We start from the raw sequence: 23,019 nt of genomic DNA on the forward strand, positions 1-23,019 counted from the left end.
GAAAGGGAGTTAAATTTACGTGAAACAAGTCTCAAAATGCTTTCAATCTGAATTTTAAAATATCGGCCGGTCGAAAAGTTTTCATCTATCATCGGCGCGAGTGTTGTGGTTCCTTTGTTTCCTTCTCACTCTTCCTCATAACTGCCGTGCCGAAATCCATAGCCGTAAAAGTTTGCAAAACCGCAGTAGTTGTTGCGTCTCGCTTTTTCAATCGACGAAAAGATGATTGCTTTCTTACACTTTCGTGTTTTGAAGAAGGGCTGAAATCAGATGTGGCCTATCAATGGACTAGAAGCTAATGAAAAAAATCCAGATAAGTATTTTTCCTGTTTTTGTTTATTGACTTTGTTTTAAACGTTTAGATTGAACTCTAGGATTAAAAAATAATTTAGGCTTGAGTTTGTATTTTGGATTGAGAAAATGTGATAATATGGGCTAACAATTCACAGCAGTTTTTTGATTTTAGTTTTTCCTGAGTTTGTTAGTTGAGGGAAAATTGTCTATTTTGTTAGGTTTCTTTTCCTTTTTTTTTCAATCAGATGCAAGTTAAACATTTGATCGAAGCAAGCCAAAAAGAAAATAAATTTCTGTTTCATGCCAGCTCTTTCACTCATTCAATTACATGGGGCTTCGGTTCTTCGTGAATGATAGATAAGTCTGTTCAATCCGTTCAATCAGGTCAGATTGAAACAGGTAGAGATGGGATGACGGTTGGTCGCCTGTCTCTTTCCGGTTAATTTCGGTCGATTTCTGCTGAGTCGGGGGGACGAGTACTGCTGCCGAGCTGGATCGGTTTTGGTTGGTTTCGGCCGATTATGGTTGCTTCATTGAGAAGCGGCCTGACTGGTTCGGCCGGAACGTTGGCTCTTTGAACGGCTGCCAATTGGCAGGGGCCAGTGGAGGCAGGATTCTACTTACGAATGAACAAAGCTGATGTCGGTGATGATATTTGATGATATTCATTTTATGCGTTCCCTAGCTGATCGTTTCACTCCAGAAGTCCTCAATCTCAACAGTTTTGAACATTTATTGCCAAAGTTTACTATTAAAAAATGCTGATATTAATGCCTGATTTTTTCTTCATCAAATTGTTTTTAGCTTTCACTTATTGTAAATGAAGGGTTATGAAAAAGTTTTATAACTGAACTGAGCGCTATTTTTGTAATTATTAAATGGGAATAATAAAAATATCATACTTAAGTAAATGTGAATATTTTGAAAAAACGACTCTTTGGTTAAAAATGAACGGAACATGATCTTAGCTGGGCAACACTGATTTACTCGATGTTGTTGCGCATTTCTGAGCTCAAAAGCTTTTGAATACGATTGATGGGGGGGGGGGGGGGGGGGGGTGGTTAGCTCAGTCAGCTAGCCGGTCTGATTTTCAATCAGATGATGAGAGGTTCGATTCCTCACCCCCCTAACAAAAAATAGCCCTAAGTTATACATCTTTAGCTTAGGGCTAACAAGAATAGGTCTTCGGACACCCACAGAATAAGAATGTCTTCGGACAATAAAAACCAAGAATCTTCATGAGTACAAGAATCGAATAAAGGCCTCGGCCAAGAATAGGTCTTCGGACAAAACATACAAGAAATTGTAAACTCCCCTGGAGTATAAACACAAGAAGTAAAACAAATCGGGTATCGCCCATACAACCATGAATAACAAACATGCACATGTATTCGAAATAACGATTGTAAACTCCCCGGAGTATAAACACAAGAAGAGCAGGCACAATAGCTACCGATAAAGTAGATTCGAAAATTCTAAAAATAGATATGCAGAAAAACAATACAAGAACACATATACACAAGAACTGTAACATACACTAGTCAGCCAAGTTGGGCCATAATTGGCCCTAGGCAAAGTCGTGTAAAACGCAGACAAATAAAAAAAAAAAATACGATTGATTAATGGAATGGAACAAGTACCTAAAAATATTAGCTTCGTTCAATCGTGGGTGAAGATTGGTTTCTGTCAGCTGGTGTTTTGGTCGAGACTAGTCGGGTCGTTGTTCGGTAGATCGGGTTGAGGTCGATCGGAGTTGGTCGAAGCCGGTTCGGATCTGCAGGAGGATTCGTTTTGGCCTGGTGGAGGTTGATCGGGGAAGATTGGGAAGTGACAGTCGATCCATTTCTGCTTGATTTGATCTATTTATTCTTGCAATCGGTATTCTGTATCGATGGACGAATGAATAGGATAACAAAAATAACTGTGCTTTTCACATCCTGTTAATTCACACTTTTCTAATCGAGTTTTTTTTCACTCCTGGATAATACAAGTGTTGTATAGAGAGACAATTTTATTCTTTTTAAATCTAGTAATAAAAAAATGCAATTCTCATCAAACATCAATAGTTAGTTATTGACCAACAAAAATAGAAAAAAGGCTTGGTGAATGTGGCATGTTCGGTTGAAATTAAAAATATATGTAATGCTTCTCGCTATGAAATAGAAAGCAGCACGTGTCAGTTCAGTAAGAGGATAGCAGTCCCTCTTAGTATGTTATGCGATAGCAAGCTCAAGCTTTTCTTCTCCGTAATAGCGAAATCAATATGAGGCACAGAGTAGAATCATATTGATGGGTTTTCAAAAACGGCCTTCGTCAATTATTTATTTTTTTTTGTTTTTGATAGGAGTTTAAAATTCTTCGTCAATTATCACAACTGACAGCTCTTTTGAAATTATTAACCAAAACAACGAGGCTTTCACCGACAAATCTTTCAGATTTCAAATTTTTTATTATAGTTATACTTTGATTTGTTTCTTAATTCTGAAGGGTGATTTTTGAAAATACATCAATATAACAGGAACAATAGCTAGGGAAAAAAGTTATGTTGAATAGGATTTTCAAAAAATATACTTTTTATCGATAACTGGACTGCCTCATAAATAAAATTAGGAGTTTCCTTAGGAAATATCTAGGAGCATAGAAGGTGTAGGAAAAACGATCGCACCATTACCAAAATGGATCCTGATCTATAACCTTTCCCCTACTAACAAACCCCTTTCCTTGGATATTTTAATATAGATTCGCAGACGTATAGACGGTTTCTATAGTTGGTGATATTGACTTACCTTTGTTTCTGAATTTTTCAAAATTAATCTTTGAAATACAAAAGGACAAGGTTGTTGATTGATCCTAAGAAGTATCCTACTAACAATCCTTCCTTCATTCCTCATTGACTACTAGGACGTGGCCGGCGCCGTTATTGATCATTTTCAAAGGGAGAGCATGAGTTTTGTGCATTGTGAATGAGCTGCTAGTCCCAAGCACCATTCTTTTGGACCTTGAACAAAGCTGATGGCCTCGATCAATCACGGAGTAGCAACCATTGGCGAGGTAGAACTTGTTCTGCTTAGCCACGCCAGCGATCATGGAATTGGAAATGCGTAAGTTGAACAAAGCCTAATAAAACATGTTGTCTGGAGTCTTTTTTTTTTTGAATTTTTGTAGTAAAAGCATATCTACACAGCATTTCCAGTTCAATGATTTAAGGTGGATATGAGTAGTCAACCAAGCTAAGCTAAGCTAAGCTAGAATAACTATTTCCAACAAATCCCCCGTCAAAGCTGCCGAAAAATCAATAGAACTGAGTGTATATGTGTTTATACCGAACTCACAACATCGTTCGAACAGTTAGCCCGCCGCCCACGTTGCTCAACTTGCCTTTTGTTCCCACAGTGGCTGGCTCGCGTACCTTCTACTGGTTAGCATTTTCCAGGAATGCATCTCGGTTTGTCAGCCAAATTGCTCTCCGAAGCAGTTAGGATGAGAGGTTCTATATACGGGTTTCCAGTGAGTTTGGGCACGTCTGCGCACAAGAAGGATTCGAACGAAGCTTTTTCCATTCCAGGGTTGAAGTGGGACGGAAGCATTTGTGTATGATTTATTTTCCATTTAATGGATAAATACCATCTTTCGGAAAATATTACTCTGAGAAAATGTCGACTATAAACTTCATAGAATGAAGTGATCCAAAGTGAGACCCTTGGGATGCACCGGAGGTTTTACTAAAAGTAACGTAAACATGCGAATTTTACAACGAGCATGCCTAAACTGAGCCATCGAACCAAGCACGAAGCAAGAAAGCTTCCGTTTCCCCAGCTTTCCAGAGCTTACGGCTCTCATTTTGAATGTGTGTGCGTGCATCGGGAAAACTGGAAGGGTGGAAAATCATTGCTCGGTTTGGTCTTGTCCTTTTTCTCAAACGATCGTTGACCAAGCAAGCAGTCGGACACGTATAACTTTCGATCCGGGAACGTCTAGTGCAGAGGAGAATAGGAAAAAATTGTACCAGTAACAAGAAGAGCACACGGTCGAACCCACTTTTTCGCGGATAAGAAGACCAACGATTGGAAAAGTTTTCCCTTATTTTATTGAACTTAAAGTGAACTTTGCACAATAACGAGTCAAGTCGAGTGCGTTGGATAAATATTCGAACGAAATACGGATAAATGTAAGCATTTATGGGTTATTCAGAGAAGAGTTTTTTCGGAGGCTTATGCGAAGAAAAAAAAGACGGAGCACTGTTGAAAGGATATTTCTTTTCATTCATCGAAAAAATTAGAATAAATCTTTGATGTTCCACTTAGTGACTAGAAATGTTATTTAATTGCAAGGGTATTTTCGATAAAGGGTAATTTATTCCATCGACGGGAAATTTTCTTCGAATAATTAAGTTGTGCCTAGCTGGTGGAAAATTTCAATCCATACAATCTGTAGGTGGGAAGAAAAAGTGTTCCACTAGTGAGAGTACATGTGACGTGAGGGATAACTCGAATGGAAAAAAGCTTATTGGCGACATGAATTTGTTGAAACCAGGAAACAAAATTTTATTCAATACCGTGATAATGATTCCCGATGAGCATTGATAATACAAAATTGTTCTTTAAAAGTGTTTTTCGAAAGTTTTTCAAATTTTCTATAGTGAAAAATTGGATTTTCAGCCAGCACACACATACATAAGGATTATCCACCATTAGAAGGAGCAGCGAGGCGGTTGGCGAAGTACGGCGGACAACTGATAGCGAAAATTTTCTGAACGAGCAGTGAGAAAGGATTTCGGATTTTCACTCGTCTCTCCTCGGAACACATACAGCGAAACTAACACAATGTAAGTTGGACTAAGTTTCATTTGTTTTTTGTTTTCGTTTCGGGTTGGATTATGCATTTTGCAATTGAACCGTACAAAAGCAGTGCAAATTTTCATGCATGTCCAGAAAGCAATGTTTTGTTGTGAAATTCTTTGATTTCAAAAAGTTAAGCCGCACCAAGATTATCGGTCCCATCGATAACAGCAATGCTTTCAATCGTTCTGTGAAATTGGCATCAACCCTAAATTCAATAACGTTTACCAATCTAAATCGGCCGCTCATTTTTTCCCGAATCCATATTTTATGCTTCGAAATAAAACGCAACGTCGACAACATTGCACACGTTTGCTCATTTCCATTTCTCACTATACGCTATCATGATTTGAAAATACAACAACCAAAAAAAGGGGTGAGAACTCGAACGAACGTGAGTTCAAAAGGACGAACCAGAAGCGATTGCACTTTCCATTCACTGGAAAAATTGCTTCGTTCAAAGAGGGGAGAAAACGAAAGCTTCAACGACATCCACCGCTCTCTTTCGATTCACACGAATTGATGTGTATTTGTTGCTGGAATTTCCACACCCCTCGAATTCAGTTCAACCCTCCTGCCTATCTAACGAGAACCCTCACGACACGGGGAGGACGAAGGCTAGACGACGACAATGTTCTCACGTGTGTCGAAATCTAGTACACGGAACAGATGGCCATTCCTCCGTTGGAATCAAACGCAAATCTTTCACGAGTTCCTCACCTAAATAACTGCACAATCTAAATCCTCACATCATCATCATCCGTTATTTACCTATCCATCGTTCTACCATTCACAATTGCATTTCTTTGTGTGACTGCTGCAGGCATGCAGCAGGGGAATAAATTTTCGACCAACGTCAGTTTTCGTCATTCGGGATCTGCGATTATTTTTTTATATTCGTTTTCCGTTTTTGTAAATGTATTCAGTATTTGTGTAGTTTATTATTCATTGGTATTCGCGAACTCCTAAAGTAACCATAAACACTAGTGTTTTCCAAAGCAGATCTGTGACAGTACATAATAAAATACTACATTTTAAAAACTTCCTAAGCATAATCTTACAAATATATTCTAACAATGACAGAACAAAATAATAGCCAGCATTTTTCCACTTATGAATAAAAACATTTGTGTTACAAAAAAGTTGCCTTTGGACCGATTTTTTTAACCTGTTGCATTTTTAATTCAATGATAAATAGAATTGGTTAATTCAAACAGAAAATGATATCTGAGGCGATATCTAAAAAGATCATAGATCCGCATCCAAAATGTAGGATTGGATGGTGCTGTGTTATATACTGCACCTATGGCCAAGGTTTTTTTTTAATTTTATTAGAGACGTTTTAACCAACTATTGGTTATTCGCATCTTTAATATTGCCAAGGTTGCCGAAAAAAAAACTGTGTTTTGGAGAGAAAAAAAATTCTGACTTTCTTTGATTTTACCCAAAAATTCTGTGAGAGTTTTCTGTTATGCTTTTTTTTTCATAATTTCATTGAAAGTCTTTTTTTCTGTTTTTTCTCAGGTATTTTAATTTAAAAGTCATGTCAAATTGCGTCTTTTTTACATTTTACTTGAGAAAAATCAATGAACATTACTAATTTCATCTTACTTTCCAATTCATAGTTAAAAATCCAAAACTTATATTGACGTGAAACGAAATCAATTTTGGAAAAACGTAAGCAATTTTAAAATTCTGTGAAATCTGTGAATATTTCTAAAATCCTGTGTTCTGTGACACAGATTCTGTGATAAAATTTTGTTCAAATTTCTGTTAAATATTTAAATTTCCTATCGACTGGTCCGGTAATGTTGAAAAGGTTTCTCGGCGATTTCAGTCTCAAAAAAGCATAAAATGATGTTTATTTACTACATCCGACGTTTCGGCATGTTTATTTTGCCTTTGTCAAGGAATTCCAAAAAACCAATAAGTTCTCATTTTCTAATTACATTTCGAAAAGTTTTTTAAAAAAGTATCACCAAACGAAAACATCATTAGTTTGCAATAGATTTCCATCCGCTCAGCCAACAACGAGACGACTTTTTATTCAGGACAGTTTCATAGATTCGAAAAACATTCTGGACAATTAAAACGAAAAATTACTATTCCTTGATAAAGGCAAAATAAACATGCCGAAACGTCGGATGTAGTAAATAAACATCGTTTTATGCTTTTTTGAGACTGAAATCGCCGAGAAACCTTTTCAACATTTCTGTTAAATTATAGATTGTTCTGTAATTTCGGCAACCTTGCCTATGGCTAAATCACCTTAATTTTAAGGGTGTTTTAGTCATGGTTTATGGTTGAATATGTATTCAACACGTAGGGAATAATTTGAGTAATTAGTAAAAAGTTATATTCACCATATTAACCTTCCTTTATGGTTAAAAAAAAGGACAGGCTGGTTAGGCTAATTGTCCTTTTCTTCATTTTTCATAGACCCGGATTACTATTTTGGCTATAGAGTTGTTTTTGACATTTTTTACGCACACTTACTGAGCGTGTATAGATGAGACGGGACAATTAACCTCAAAAACTCTCGGCACAAAAAACGGGCAGCCGGTCTTGGTGAAACAACCAACATAATATCACAAACACTCTATCAGCGGTTCTATATCTTCAAAACTACTGAACCGATTTGCCTAAATTATACCATTTTGGAATCGTCTTTATGTTCATTATATATTTATGAAAAAAAATTACTATAATTTTGTTGATGCCTGCAAATTAAGCCAAAAGACAAAATGGTCAAAAAAAAGATGGCGTTTTTGAACAAAGATCGGTTGGAATAATAAAATTTCTCTATGTCAGCTAAACTTTGGCTAATTTAAAGATTCAATTAAATAAAAAAAAAAAAAATAAGATTTTCTTCTTCAAAACCATTTTTTTTACTGAATAATAAGCTTATGTTTATAGAACTGGTTTGATGAATTATTTTATTTATTAAAACATCTAAACCAACAGAAACTAACTCAATTTACATTTTTGTGATATTTTTATGACATTAAGGACCGCAAAAAACATGCAACGAGTGATTTCAGAAATTTGCTGAGCCGTAACATACATCAAAATAGATTAAATGTGCAGATTTCAAATTTTTGAGTTAGTTGGAATGTCGTATTTGATTTCTTGAAATATTACTTAAAAATTAAATTCAACATTTCAGAGTATTTGTGCTCAGGGCAACAAAAAGCGTAAAGTTGAAGTCGATATACCTCAGTTCTGGTCCTCAATATGTTGAAATTCTATGATATAATACTAGAATTGGTCACCCTATCAGTTTTTAATTATTATTTCATCACTATCGGTTGGAATTGAATGTAATTGAACAGAATGGCAATTTTTTCATCAAAATTCCTTGGTCCTCGTGAAAATGTTGTTATAAAATCATTGAAGATTGTGTTTCTATGAACTTTTCAAATAACCAGATGTGGTCTGTAAACCAAGCACTTTTATTATTTCAATATAAGCTCTTATTTAATCTATGTGAGTTCAAGTCAATCAAGAGTTTTTCAATACGACTTCAACAAAACGAGTTATCTTTTATGCAAAACACCCATTTTTAGTAACTTTTTGGTTTTCGATCGTTTTCTGAAGACCGTAAAAATCAAAACTCAAATTTTCAAAAATCATCTGATTTGACAGACATTTGGACGATTCAAAAATGATAGTGTTCATGAAAATCGGTTCAGTAGTTTTGATTTTATAACCAAAGCAATAATCCGGGTCTATATGACCCTAACTGGCTAGTTGTCCTTTTTTTGCTGGGTGACTCTGGTAACTTTAATAAAAAAAATTTTTTTTTTGTTTCGTTGTAAATCTGAAACTCTCTCGCTTTACGTTCACGCTCCGAGATTTTTTTTTGGGAGTGTGAACCTACATGTAAGAGAAGCGACGTCTGATCCCTCTTAAAATATTTCGCCACATCGCCGAAAGCTTGAACAAGAAAATCCACAGCACTGTTTTCTGGCCCAATGTTCAAGCTCTTAAGTAAACGTTTAGTAAATCCAACAATACAACATTGAATTTGATTCCCGGTAGATTGCAATAAATGGTATGAATGACTCGAATTTTACATTGATATGACGAGCTTTAACATTGTTTGCTTGAACTACAACAGCTATCACAATTCACTCCTTGGTTGAGGTTTTAATAAGAAAGCTTAAAGCTCGAATCGATTTTAATCGATTGGCAGCAAAAGCAATTGAAATTTTGGATTTCAGACGTCGCATCTCTTACATGTAGCTTCACTAGCTTTTACTGTTCCTGAGATATCGTTTCGAGAAAGTAGGTACAGTTCGGGTCATAAGGGAGTTATTAAGCTAAACGTCAAAATTTTACCTGGCATCGCGGATAGACCCTAACCGCCAAGGAAGGCTAAATAGAAGATGTACTTACATTACGAATCCTTTTTTGTATGTGTACATAAGACTGATTAGTTTTTTGGGTCGTTTTAGAGTATTTTAAACCCTGTAGCCTGAGAAGCTTCGTTTTGGTTACGTGCTAGAAATATTCTGGCAACCTGTTCTGACAATTCAGCACCAACATGTGAAAAGGGTATAAAAGACAAAGTAAACAAAACCCGATTTCAGTGGTTCAAATAGCCAAATATGAGCTCTACTTAACACAAAAACCGTTTTTAGTCTATCAGTTTTCGCAAGATTTATAATGCAGTTTGAGCAAAGGATCTAACAAATTTAGAGCCCTAAAATGACATTATCCTCACATAAATTGTTTTATACACCCTTTACTCCACAACAAAGCAAACGATCTAGATGCAAAACATTAAAAGGGGAAGAACACGGAAAGCTGTTCACTCACTCCTATAGAGAGAACCATAAGCCTTTGTCAAAAAATAGGGGAAATTGTATCTCCATCTCACTTACACATATGAGACATACAGTACAAAGCAAAGGGTGTATAAAACATATAGGCGAAATTCATACTTCAGCTAGGGTCTATAATCAATTGCGAGCTATTTTTCCATGATAATTCCCTCGCATAATCAAAAACATATTTGGAATGATCCTACGCACCGTTTTGATCATGTAGACTTGGAAGATTACTGTGAATTTTAATTAGCGATTTAAAAAAGATTGCAAAGTTTTCAAACGCGTTTTTCTCGAAACGTCATATATGAACATAGACCCTTTTCACGTGTTGGTGCTGAATTGATGCTGGGCCTGCTAAAATGAATAAAGCTTGCTCTTAACTCTTACACAGATTTCCATAAGAATGACAGCTAATCGGAGTAAAATTCAAGTGAAGGCTAATTCTTTTATCTCTATTTAACGCATAAGAAAATGTATACCGGGATTGCGAGCGAGCCCATCGCCTATCGACATTTCTCAACATCGATATACATACTTCAAGTTTAGTTTAAGTTGATTTTAGAACATATTAAAATTGTTAAGTGCTTATGGTTACTTGGGTAATTAGTCCATAAAGGATGATACGGTCAAAATTTGGTCAAGGGAAAACGCGTGTAAATTCAAACACTTTTTCACGTAAATTTCTTGGTTGACAGTCCCGGAAGCTATGAAAATGCTGCTTTTCAAGCCACAGGTACAGATAGCTTGCCAAACCAGATATTTCTTCGCGAACTTTGACAGTTTCATGTGCTTGAAAATATCTGCTACCTTTCCCCTCCTTTTGCCGTATAAAACTCCTGTCCCGGAAGCTGCTTGTAGTCGTCTTTGACGTAGGTTTCGTCGTCCATTACCACGCAGTCAAACTTCGTCAGCATCGTCGTGTACAACCTCCGGGATCGCGCTTTAGTCGATGTACTACCTTCTTGTAAGTTGATAGTCTGGCTCGTTTTTTTTGCTCGATGCACGGTTGTAGACGATACACCCAGCTTATTTGCGGCATCTCGGAGAGAGAGATTAGGGTTTCGCTTGAAACTACCTACCACTTTCTTTGTCGTCTCAGCGGCTTCCGGTTTTCGATTTCCCCCGATCCAGACTGCCTGGCTGTCGACAAACGTTCCCCGAAAACTTTAATTACATTTGTAACGGTTGATTTGGCAACTTTTAGAGATTTTGCCAGCTTTGCGAGCGAGTAGCTCGGATTTTCGCGATGCGCGAGCAAAATTTTGATACGCTGCTTTTCTTCCTTGGACGGCATTTTGACAACTGAAGAGTAAATTCCAAAATCAAAATAGGAGCAACATTCTACACACACACACACCTTCAAAATGAGGGGTGTTCAGGTTTTCTAAATGCAAAATTGAAAGAAATACGTCAAGTTGATATTGACTAAATTTTGACCGTATCCCCCTTTACATACTTGTTTCTTATTTCTAATTGTATTTTTTTTTACTTAGAGAAGTTTTCAACCATCGCAGTCATTCGTCCTCTTTGTTTTTTTTTATTTTTTAATTATTTTTTTATATGAGAACGTCTACTTTATGTTAATTTCAAATACTGATTTCTTAGTTAAGATTTGTGTGTGATACCTTATTATTATTTTTAATTTTGATATGATTTGTGATGGATGATGATGATGATAATTATGTTCTAGTTTTTTCTCGATTCAAAATTTATCTATTATTATGGGCGGCCAACTGATTGGCGTCAACCTACATAGTTCCATCAGTTGAATTTGCATTAAGTTGTCACTAGAATGACGTTTCCACATTGTTCACATGTTTTCTTCGTCCCGGGAATGATTGCAAAAAAAAAAATCACATGGCATTGCTCTATAGAGTGTTTATCTTCGCTAAGTCCATCATTCCATGTAAGCCCTCCCTTCGCATTTCCATATCTAATCAATGCAATGGCGACAGTTTTCTAGATAGCTATGCACAGGGGATGTGTTTATCTGAGAAAAGCCGATCAATTAGTATAGAAACTAAATAGAAATTGATAAAAAAAACAAAGCGTATGCAAAATTAATGTTGAAACAATTCGAAACATCGTTGACGAATAAAAATCAAAATCATTATTTTATACAATTTTGAATCTGAATAAATATTCATCGAAACTTTTTTATGCATTGGATACCATTCATACACCTCACAAGCTTAATATTACATACTTTCAATGGAATAAAACTTTCAATATTATACATCAAACAACATCAAACATAACTTGAAAGCCATGAACATACCACATAGTAATATCATCAGATAACATTAGATATTCTTAAACTGTGTTAAAATGATACTGTAAAAATATCCTTTTATTAAGTTTAAAATCACTAGACAAATAACTCAAAACACTTACACACTAACACTAACCCCTATCTCTGAAAACTCTCTGTCTTCTTTCTCGGCGCCGATGGAACACTAAATACAAACTTTTGTTGCATATAAACATAAACACACTGAAATAACTGTAACTTTTTGATAAAGATGAGCGCTGAACCAGCACCAGCGGCCGAGTAAGTTTTCGTTTACAGATAAAAAGAATAGTTTCTAAAGTTTTGTTAAATTTTTTATTCGTTTTCTGGTTACAAATGCATGATAATTATATTTATATTTTTAAATTATTTTTTTAGCGCCAAAAACAGCGATAAAATGTTCATATGCTGCTTCTAAATAACGTTTTTTTCAGATTATTTACATAGGCATATTTCGCAATTTAAGATAATACATTTGTTTATTAAGTCCTTTAAAACTGTCTTAACACATAGCCGACCAATTACCTTCGAGATTTCTTGTTTTTTCGCTCGCCCCTGTGTGCTACACTCATAATCATAACTCTAACGACATAAGTTTTATGATGAAACAATATTCTGCAAAATTTAGCACAACACTTTGGGGCTTATTCTGCGACTCGAGTGACGTGACTCATGAAGTTTCACTTCTTCGTCCTGACTCTAGAAAACACTTTAGAAAAAATAAATCGTGTATCGATGAGCTCTGAGGACCAATAACAACTCATCAGGATGAAAATTTCGAGGCTAGAGAGGCTGTTTAAGCCTGCAAAACGGTATGAAATTTCGTAGGTCACGTCACTCGCGTCGCAGAATAAGCCCCTTTAGATAACTCAAAGGTAATAAATTTGTAGAATTTGGTCCAGTGGTCTAGAGATATGGAATGCTGAATTTCGTTGTTTCCCGAGTTACATTTCTTCGCATCCCTTATGTGTTAAGAAAACGCCAAAAGAATCTAGATATTCAAACATGATTCCCGTAGCTATGAGCTTACGCATTAAATCGAACTTTCAGAAAGTGCTGCATAGAAAGCATAATGAATCGAAAATGTGAAATATTTCGTGAAGGGCAGTTGGCTTATCTTATAGAGCTGTTTGTTACTTGATACATTAAGGACCGCAAAAGAATTTTATCCGTTATACACTACCAATTTTCATTGTATATTACATAAACCACATGACCAAATTCTACGTTTTGAGTATCTATGAGTTACCAAAATTGTTGTAATTCATTTCGTAGAAAAAAGTTTAATTATAAAATTCGTAACATTAAAGTTATGCTATTGAGTTTAGCACACGTGCTGCAAGCGAAAAAACGAGAAATCTCGTATTTGGCCCGCAACGCGTTAACATTCGTTTTTATAGATGCTAGTTCTTGATCATGTTTTTTATGCCTAAATAAGTTACATAATGATTCCTTTTATCTGCTGTCGTTATTGTTTCATACATTTTAATGACAGTTTCAACAGATCACGAACACACTACATTCAATAGAATATTTTTTTCACATTTTATTGAGCCACATTGGATCCAATGCATGCAAATAAATTTACTCTTTACATTTACTTTTCCTTAAATAATTTATTACCAAAAATATGTTACTCAAATACAAATTTTCAAATCAGTAAACAAATGGACACAAAATCTTTGAAAAATCAAAGCTCAAGGATTAGCGGAGGTTGAAAAAAATCTCTTTCCTTATGCAGAAGTGTCTCAAAATTTCAAATTTGCCGTTAGTTTCGAAAGATACTAATCATGCAAATCCATAAAACTCTAGATAAGTACATTAAGGTGTCAATGGTTGTATGAGGAAAAATTTATGTTCGAACTTTGAAAACCGACCATATACATTTTGTAGATGGGCTCAAAAACTGCCCTGTGCAAAATTTCAACTCAATCGGACTTGATTTAGAGATGCCTCAAATCGCTGAAAGTTTCGATTTTTTCACCCTCAAAATTCACCAAACCAAAACCACTCAAAATCACCAAATCGGAAATATCGAAATTTTAATGTTGATGCCAAATGACTTAAAAATACCCCAAACATCGTAATCTGGTGTTATCTCGAAAACATTTTTTTTTGCCAAAAATCGACTTTCAGGGCCAACAAGTCGATTTTCGACCATTTTTTGAGTTAACACCGGATCTCGACGTTTCATGTATTTCCAAGTCATTTGGCATCAAAATTAAAATTTCGATTCTCTGAATTTCCCCCCACGTGATTCTTAAAATTCTCAACGCGATTTGGAAAAAAAATCGAGATAACACCAGATTTTGACCTTTTATGCCTTTTAATTCATTTGGCATTAAAAGAAAAATTTCGATTTTTCCAATTTCCTTTGGTCAACCCTTTGGTGATTTGTGAGGGTAAAAAAACCGAAACTTTGAAGCAAATTTCGCAAACCATATACAATTTTTAGATTGGCCTAAAAAAATTGACCTGTGCAAAAATTTCATCTCAAACGGACTTGATTTAGGGGTGCCTCAAAGCGCTCAAAGTTTCGGTGTTTTGATCCCCACAAATCACCAAAGGAAATCAGAGAAATCACAATTTCTATTTTTGACAAAACTTTTTATTTGGGATAACACCTAATTAAGACGTTTTATGCATTTTAAGTCATTTGACACCAAAATAAAAATTTCATTTTTTTTTATTTCCTTTGGTCCTCCTTTGGTGATTTTTGAGTGTAAAAAACCGAAACCGCTTTGAGGCACCCCTAAATGGAGTCCGATTGAGCTGAAATTTTGCACAGGGCAGTTTTCCAATTTACAAAATGGATATGTTCGGTTTCTAAAATTTGATCATGATTGAAATTTTTCCATACATCAGTTGCCAACCTAACGAACATCTACACAGCAAAAAATTTCTAAAAGTACACGGAATCTAAAAAACGAGTGATCTATTTTTTCTTGAGTATAATTGCAAAAAGATGTAATTTTAAACTCTTTTTGATGTAATATTAGACTTTTTTCAAAATTAGGATAGAAATAAACTGTTTTGATGTTATTTTACATTGCGTCATGCAAAAATCAACCGGTCAATGAAATTTATGTCACAAACAGTGTAAAGTTAGATCTGTTTGATTTAAAATTGAATGTAAACAAAGTAAACAAGTCGAAAAATTATTCGGAAACGAGTCGATCAAAGGCGTAGCTACCTACAGCAGCACTTCTAGAGTCTTTTAAAGTCGTAAGTATACGTGAAATGAAGAATACGGTTGAAACTGACTAGTTTTTTCTCCATTACAGCAAGGTCAGATTTTTTCGCAGAGGCTGATATCCGGACAGCTATTATCCGGAGAAACTTTTGTCAGATCAATTCAAGTGTCCAAGTGCTAAGCGAAAGATCATGATTTTCCGGAACCATTCGAGGATACTGATGACGCTGAACTGCAGTACAAAAATCCCCGTGCTGGGAATTCTGATGCAACAACAATTCCAGCTTGACGCTTTCCGTGATGGTGTTTTAATTTTCAGTTATGTAAATAAATGTGAATTAAAAATAATACATATGGGTGTATTCATTCAAAGACAAAAGCAAAAACCTGAATATTTAGCAAAAATATCCATATTTACGATAATAAATTTAAAAATTTACATCCCTGTGTATTTTTACACGACGGCTTCTGTGATCCGATCTCGTGCATTGATTTCGATCTAAATTTACACGCCTCAAAAATTACATCCTGGAAAAAAATAAACCGTAATAGAATTTTACATCGAAATCGATGTTCCGTTTTCGTGCATCGTTTTCAATCTAAATTTACACGAATTTTTCTTGCTGTGTAGCTTTGATTTTTTTGGTCCATATTTTCCCACAGTGCAGTGAGTTGATCTCAGCTGCAATTTTTCCAATAAAAAAACGTTATGATTATCTATTCAGCAACACATCTATTCGGCCTTATATCTATCCATTTCCGAATGATCCTGATTGATCTTCGGAGTTCATCGATACTCAAATTTCTTTTCTCAAGCGTTTTTTGGATTCAGGAAGAGGAAGTGAAAGTCACCCGAGTCCCAGAATAAGACCCATTAAATGTTGCCAATTTGTTACTTTATGTCACGAGATACCTTCAGTCATTAAAATATTAGCAATTTTGACATATCCATAAAAAAGGTTCTCTTTATCTTGGATTTTATCACAAAACTTAAAAATCTAACCTCAATTTTTTTTAATAAACAAATTTCCTGGTTTTTTTAAGCCATCATGAATTAAACTAGCTGCACATTAGGGTGTCCCAAAATTGCATAACTTCTGGGAATCTGGGGGCTCACCCTCCAAATGGTAGATTAGGATGTGCAGAACAAACTTTTGTATGGGGCCGACTAAAAAAAATCATGTTTAGAGGTTCCGCAAGCGCGATCTTTGAAAAAAGTCCACTTTCAAAAGATTTGATTTTAAATAAATTCTGGATCCAAAAATTTTCATAAAACTTATATATTTTATATTTTTTTAATTTTGTTTGAGTTAAATACCACACGTAAAAAATGAAAAATGAACCAAATTTGTATCAAAATGTAAAACAAGCAAGCTATTTCCAAGAAAAAAATTTTTTTTGGTCCAAAAATTTCGAATTCAACTGACCAAAATGTGTACCAAGCGTAAAATATTTTTGATACCAATGCCGTCAAAAGATGCGGATTTTTGTGCAATTTAACTTTCCTGAACAAAACATGTTGTTTGTATCATCGTGTAAAGAGCTATTTACGGTTTAATACTCAATAAAAATTAAAATTTAGGATATTTTTTATTCAATTTATCAAATTTGTCTTAATGAATACCTACTTAAAAATCAAAATACTTGCAAAAAAAGACTTTGATGGTTTAAGGGATTCATCAGAAGGCCATATGCCAAATTTGAGCGAAATAGAACAACAGGAAGGGGTTGCACTGAATCTCAAGTGTGAAAGGGATTCTGAGACATAGTGTTCAAAAGAAGCATAAAAACTGGTTTTTCATCATACATTTTTTTCCTTATCAATCGATTGCTTGATTATGTAGATTTTTATTAAAATTTCAATTAAGACTAACATTTCACCTGAAGACTGCAACTCGATTGGATTTAAAACAAAAAAGTTATGGCTGTTCAAAGATTGTATTTTTGTGGCAAATTGTCGTTTAACACACAATGAGTACATTTTACTCATTACGTTTTACAGGACAATTTGTAACCAAAACACAATCTTTGAACAGCCATAACTTTTTTGTTTTAAGTCCAATCGAGTTGCAGTCTTCAGGTGGAATATTAGTCTTAACTGAAATTTTAATAAAATCTTCATAATCAAGCAATCGATTGATAAGGGAAAAAATGTATGATGAAAAACCAGTTATTTATGCTTCTTTTGAACACTATGTCTCAGAATCCCTTTCACACTTGAGATTCAGTGCAACTCCTTCCTGTTGTCCGATTCCGCTCAAATTTGGCATATGGCCTTCTGATGAATCCCTTAAACCATCAAAGTCTTTTTTTGCAAGTATTTTGATTTTTAAGTAGGTATTCATTAAGACAAATTTGATAAATTGAATAAAAAATATCCTAAATTTTAATTTTTATTGAGTATTAAACCGTAAATAGCTCTTTACACGATGATACAAACAACATGTTTTGTTCAGGAAAGTTAAATTGCACAAAAATTCGCATCTTTTGACGGCATTGGTATCAAAAATATTTTACGCTTGGTACACATTTTGGTCAGTTGAATTCGAAATTTTTGGACCAAAAAAAATTTTTTTCTTGGAAATAGCTTGCTTGTTTTACATTTTGATACAAATTTGGTTCATTTTTCATTTTTTACGTGTGGTATTTAACTCAAACAAAATTAAAAAAATATAAAATATATAAGTTTTATGAAAATTTTTGGACCCAGAATTTATTAAAAATCAAATATTTTGAAAGTGGACTTTTTTCAAAGATGGCGCTTGCGGAACCTCTAAACATGATTTTTTTTAGTCGGCCCCATACAAAAGTTTGTTCTGCACATCCTAATCTACCATTTGGAGGGTGAGCCCCCAGATTCCCAGAAGTTATGCAATTTTGGGACACCCTACTGCACATGCAGAATGCACATATAGCATCATCATGGTCGATAAACTGTTCATATGGCCACTTTACTTTAAGTGGCGTTTTAGAAAGGCGACATTAGGTTGATCAATAACATTAAGATTGAATAACCTTATTTGAGTTGAATTATTTCAAAGCTGTGGCGCTCAACTTAAGCAAACCCTGGTTTTTGAAACAAAATTAAATTTAACGTAGATCAATTGGTTATTTAGACTCTTTTGGATATCATGGGAGCAATTTTTAATAAATATAAAACCAAAAAAAGTAACTGTTCAGTCCGCAGAGCGGTCTGAAGTAAGGACGCGACGCGAAGAAAGAGAGCGGGGAGAAACAACATCAGCCAATCAGCGAGCAGCGCGCGAGGAGCCGAGATTATAAAAAGCGCGGTCCCGTCGGTCGCGCAAGTTTTGGTTTATTTTCAACCGCCAACACGAGAGCATCCCGAGAGAACAGCGAGAGAGAACCAGCCGGAGAGCAAAAAGCAGCCACCAGGAAATAGCTGCTCGCATCATCGTCGTCGTGCTCGGACGGAGCCGATAGCATCGCGAGAGCGAAACGGTGTTCGCTCATCCAGTCGAGCATTCGAGAAAATTCTAGTGTTAGTGAATGAAAGTAAAAGTGAATAGAGAAATATGAAGTGCTAAGTGACAGTGTTTTTCTTCGTGCTCGCTGCTCCAGTTCCTTGCTTCCGGTTCTCTGTTGCCACACCCCAAATGGCTCTTTTAAGAGCCGCTACGAAAGAGTTTAGTTACTGTGGCAACCACAGATTAGTTTTGGCATTCCAGGCAGCCTGTCCACCGACCTGCCTCCACTGGTTTGGCAACCACAGGGGTTGTCAAGTCGAGGCCCAATCCCACAAGGGGAGCGGGCAACCAGTGGTTGTTGTTCATGCCACCCACCGTGATACAGTCCACCCTCTCTAGTAACCACTTTTGAACAAATTTAAGTATTTTATATACAAAATTGAACCCGTGTCATAATCTCATTTTGGAAAAAATATAAAATATTGAGCATCTATATCTAACCACGAGCATTTTCTAATTCGAAAAGAGTTTCAATTTGACACCTCCATTAAGGCAATAGCTACATAAAGTAAGGTGAGGTATAAGCACGACCTAAGTGCTATCCTATTTTTATCCTATTTCCTATTTCCAATTATTTTGAAAAAAATGAAGAATTTTATTTCTTAAGACTTTTATCTCTCTTACAAAAAGTTACGACGATAATCGAATCGATGAAACAAAATTTTCTCTATAAAAATGCTTTTTGTATCGTTTTTTAGATCATAAATTCACTAATATCAACAATATTTACTGTTAACCATACGTAAAAGTGATAATAGCGAATTTATTCACCTTTTATATGCAAAAAAAGAGATTTCTAATTAATGTTATGGAGTCCGAGATATTTGAATCTTAGGCAATTTTTCGGGGGCCACTGTGAATCAATTTTTTTGCATATACTCTCCCACAGATAGTTTTTAACATGAAAAGAAGCTGGAAATGGATTCAAAATATTGCATCAAATATCCATTGTGTCTGGTATCTTCAAACAGTAATTGGCATCCTGTTGAAACATTGCAGAACAGTTAATCAACTGATCGAATATGAAAACTCTGACTAGAGCTGTTAAATGCAACATTTAATTCGCAATTTATCTAAAAACTTTAGCAGGAAGCCAAATTCTCTGAATTAGAAAAAATCAAGGATAGAAATTTAAATGTATTTAATTTCATAATTAATCACTTGGTATGTGTTTAATGTTTCCGTCATGACAGTTAAGAAGTAGAATCAAAATTTCAGACTAAGAATCCAAATTTAAAAAATAATCAATTCAAATTCCATGGAGATACAGATATAAGTGTTCAAGAGTAAAATTCAAAACCTGAAATCGGTTTTAGTTCAACACAACACCTCCCCTCATTTCGTCCTTGATCTTAGGACAAGTACCTTTTTTTTAATTTTTCCAAAATTTCATATTTGGAGCATAACTTGAAAACTGTTATAATGAGATTTTTTTAATTCCTTTTTTGGATTCAGCTCTCAATTTAACATTTAACATATTAGTCGGTCAATAAAGTTCAAGTTTTTTTTAAGTTTGTAAACTAGAGCTTTTAACGTGTATTCCGAATTGCTCAGTAATTTTCTATACTGGAACTTTTACGAAACCAGCTTCCTGAGTGTATAAGTTATGTTTTAACAGTAAAACTTTATTGCTTTAAGTGAGAAAATCATCGTTTTGTTCTCTCTGTGACTAGCAGTGATACCAGTTGGCTAAAAATCAGATGGGTGTAGAATAATATTGACCAATGAGAAAACTGGAAAATATTGTGAATTCACAGAAAACTGCGACAAGTTATCAAAACAACTTTAAAATTTGTATTTCACATATAGAATATGTTGTCCGGGCTACAAATATTCTTAATGAAAAGAAATTGCGGCTAGTTTATGTCAGTTTCTGTAATTTTTCGTAATAAATCTGGTTGTTTACATTTTGTTTCAAACTACGTAATGAAAGCTCACGCGAGATATAATGTATTTGCTAGGCTGCCGTATGATGTATGTATTATTCTTTTGAACGTAAAAGCACTGACCACACTGACTCGACACTTAGAACAAAAATTCAACCATTTTCTGTCTATTTTTTTTTTGTCAGATTTAGTAGGTTCGCAATATCGACGGCAGGTGGCGAACCTAAAAAAATCGACAAAAAATGCCCTGTAGGAAAAATGGACCTGTTTAGCCGATTTTATCGTAGAAATTGCCTGTTTTTATTTTAAAGTTGGGTGGCATTTCCTAACTGGGATAGCATTTCTTCAAATCGAGTGTCCAGTCAGTATGGTCAGTGGTAAAAGTATGCAGATAAAATTCTTAAATTCTGAAAATATCACTAATTATAGTTTGAAAGATGAAAAATCGTTTAGGATTAATAACTCAAAATCATTCATTTTTGCACTCTTACCACAGAGAACAGACGTACAAGATAGCCCACGAAAATTGTTTAAAAATCCCAACACCCTGTTTGAATCAATTTTGTCTCCAAACACACCATAGAAAACTGTCAAAACAAAGCTGAGAAAAAATGACCAAGTTTCAGTCAGTTTTCAATAGGTCGTATGAGCTGCTTAGCATGCTTCAAGAAAATCGCTGTTGAAGTTTCGTAATATGTTCATCATGTTGCATGATAAAAAAATATCTTAAAAGCTATTGGCTTTTTCGTTCAAATTTGTTAGAAATACAAAGTTTTAAACAGCGGGATGGTAAAGTGATATGTGAAAGTAACCTGCTTTGAGATGCCTAGATTCAGTTCTGCTCGATGAGACTGATCGTCAAGACTGTTGTTATATTTGACTGGACATAGGCGATGTGTTTTCTAACATATACTGTTCACGAAATGCGAAAATGTATACCAAAGCTGTTAGTTATTTTAACTGTCGTTGTAATGCAAGAATAAAGAAAGTGAAATTTCACCCAGTCAAAAGCAGTTTTTTCGAAAACTGTACACTTTAAAGTTGATTTGTAACTTTTGAACGGCGCAATAGATGGCACTGTTTGTATTCAATTTCTAACGTGTTTTTTGGTGATAGCATTTGAAAATTTACACATGCACTCACTCGCACTCTACTGATGGACAAAAGTATTCAACACATGCTAACTCATCGCATTTATTTCAATTTACAGTTGCCCTAAAAAGTTTGTGATATTTGAATGGATTTTTGTGTGAATAGATTCCGGGAAATGTTCTCTACACGCAGAAAAAAGATTTTTTATTTCAAAGGGAAGTGCCGCAAAAACAAAGGATTTTTTCCTTTGATTTTGGGATAAATAAAAATTCCATTGGTTCAAGGACATTTTCCTTTGTTTCAAAGAATTTTTCTTTTGAAAAATCTTTGAGTCAAAATCTTAATGCTTTGAAACAAAAAAACAGTTTCATTCGATGCAAAGTTGTTTTCGTTTGCTACAATGTAATTTAGATTTAGATTTAAAAGGATTGGTTCATTGAAATATTTTCCTTTTATTCCAATTGGAAAAAATATTTTCTGTTGTTCACAAGTTCCAATTAGGAATTTTGAACAATAAAAAGAAACAATTTACATCTTAAATTCATTTTTATTACAAACTTAACACAAACACTGGTTCACTATAATGGAATTAACCGGTCCTAAGTATTGGCCTGAGGGCATTCTTCTTGGACCGCTCAATAAACTTCCGGAAGCAACTCCGGTCATCCAACTGGTGATTGTCGCTGAAGATCGGCCCGAAGATAATCAGACCGCTGGATTTTGGGCGGAATCAGCCGTGGTCCTGTAACAATGTAAAAGTTTATATAAAATCTTAAATATTCACTTTTTGACTTATGGATTAACACGCACTTACCATGGTATGCATTCCTCATCCTGAATCCTCCTAAATAGCTATCTCTGATTCACTAGTTTTGATTTTTAACACGACCGGCGAAACTTAATTCGAAATTCGGTACTTGCTCAATCCAAATTATCTTCTAAGTTTGAAGTTTTAACTTAAAGAAATTATTCCTTTCTGTTGAAAACATTTTTCTTTGGTTGAAAGAAAATTTACTTTGTTTTAAAAGACATATGCAATTGAAAAAATGTCTTTTGAATCAAAGAATTTGTTTAAAATCAAATTCCAAAATTATTCGGTTCAAAAA

At 34.8% G+C, this 23,019-nt stretch overlaps 1 protein-coding gene across 4 annotated transcripts in view; it reads left to right on the top strand.

Moving 5' to 3' along the window:
- The first annotated feature begins 4,195 nt into the window (after positions 1–4,195).
- The window catches only part of LOC129757772 (vesicle-associated membrane protein 2), a 50,336-nt gene continuing 31,512 nt past the window's right edge, over positions 4,196–23,019 (top strand). For 2 of the 4 annotated variants that reach the window (XR_008739802.1, XM_055755068.1), the window contains exons 1-3: positions 4,196–4,462; positions 4,953–5,119; positions 12,487–12,515. Coding sequence is in view for 2 of the 4 variants with exons in the window: in XM_055755068.1 (XP_055611043.1) it covers positions 12,487–12,515 (29 nt within the window). In the remaining 2 variants the exon portion in view is untranslated. The remainder of the gene's footprint in view (positions 4,463–4,952; positions 5,120–12,486; positions 12,516–23,019) is intronic. The other 2 variants (XR_008739803.1, XM_055755069.1) reach the window with 2 other exon arrangements.

Source organism: Uranotaenia lowii, chromosome 3, assembly GCF_029784155.1.
Source record: "Uranotaenia lowii strain MFRU-FL chromosome 3, ASM2978415v1, whole genome shotgun sequence".
In the NCBI taxonomy this organism is placed as follows: domain Eukaryota; kingdom Metazoa; phylum Arthropoda; class Insecta; order Diptera; family Culicidae; genus Uranotaenia; species Uranotaenia lowii.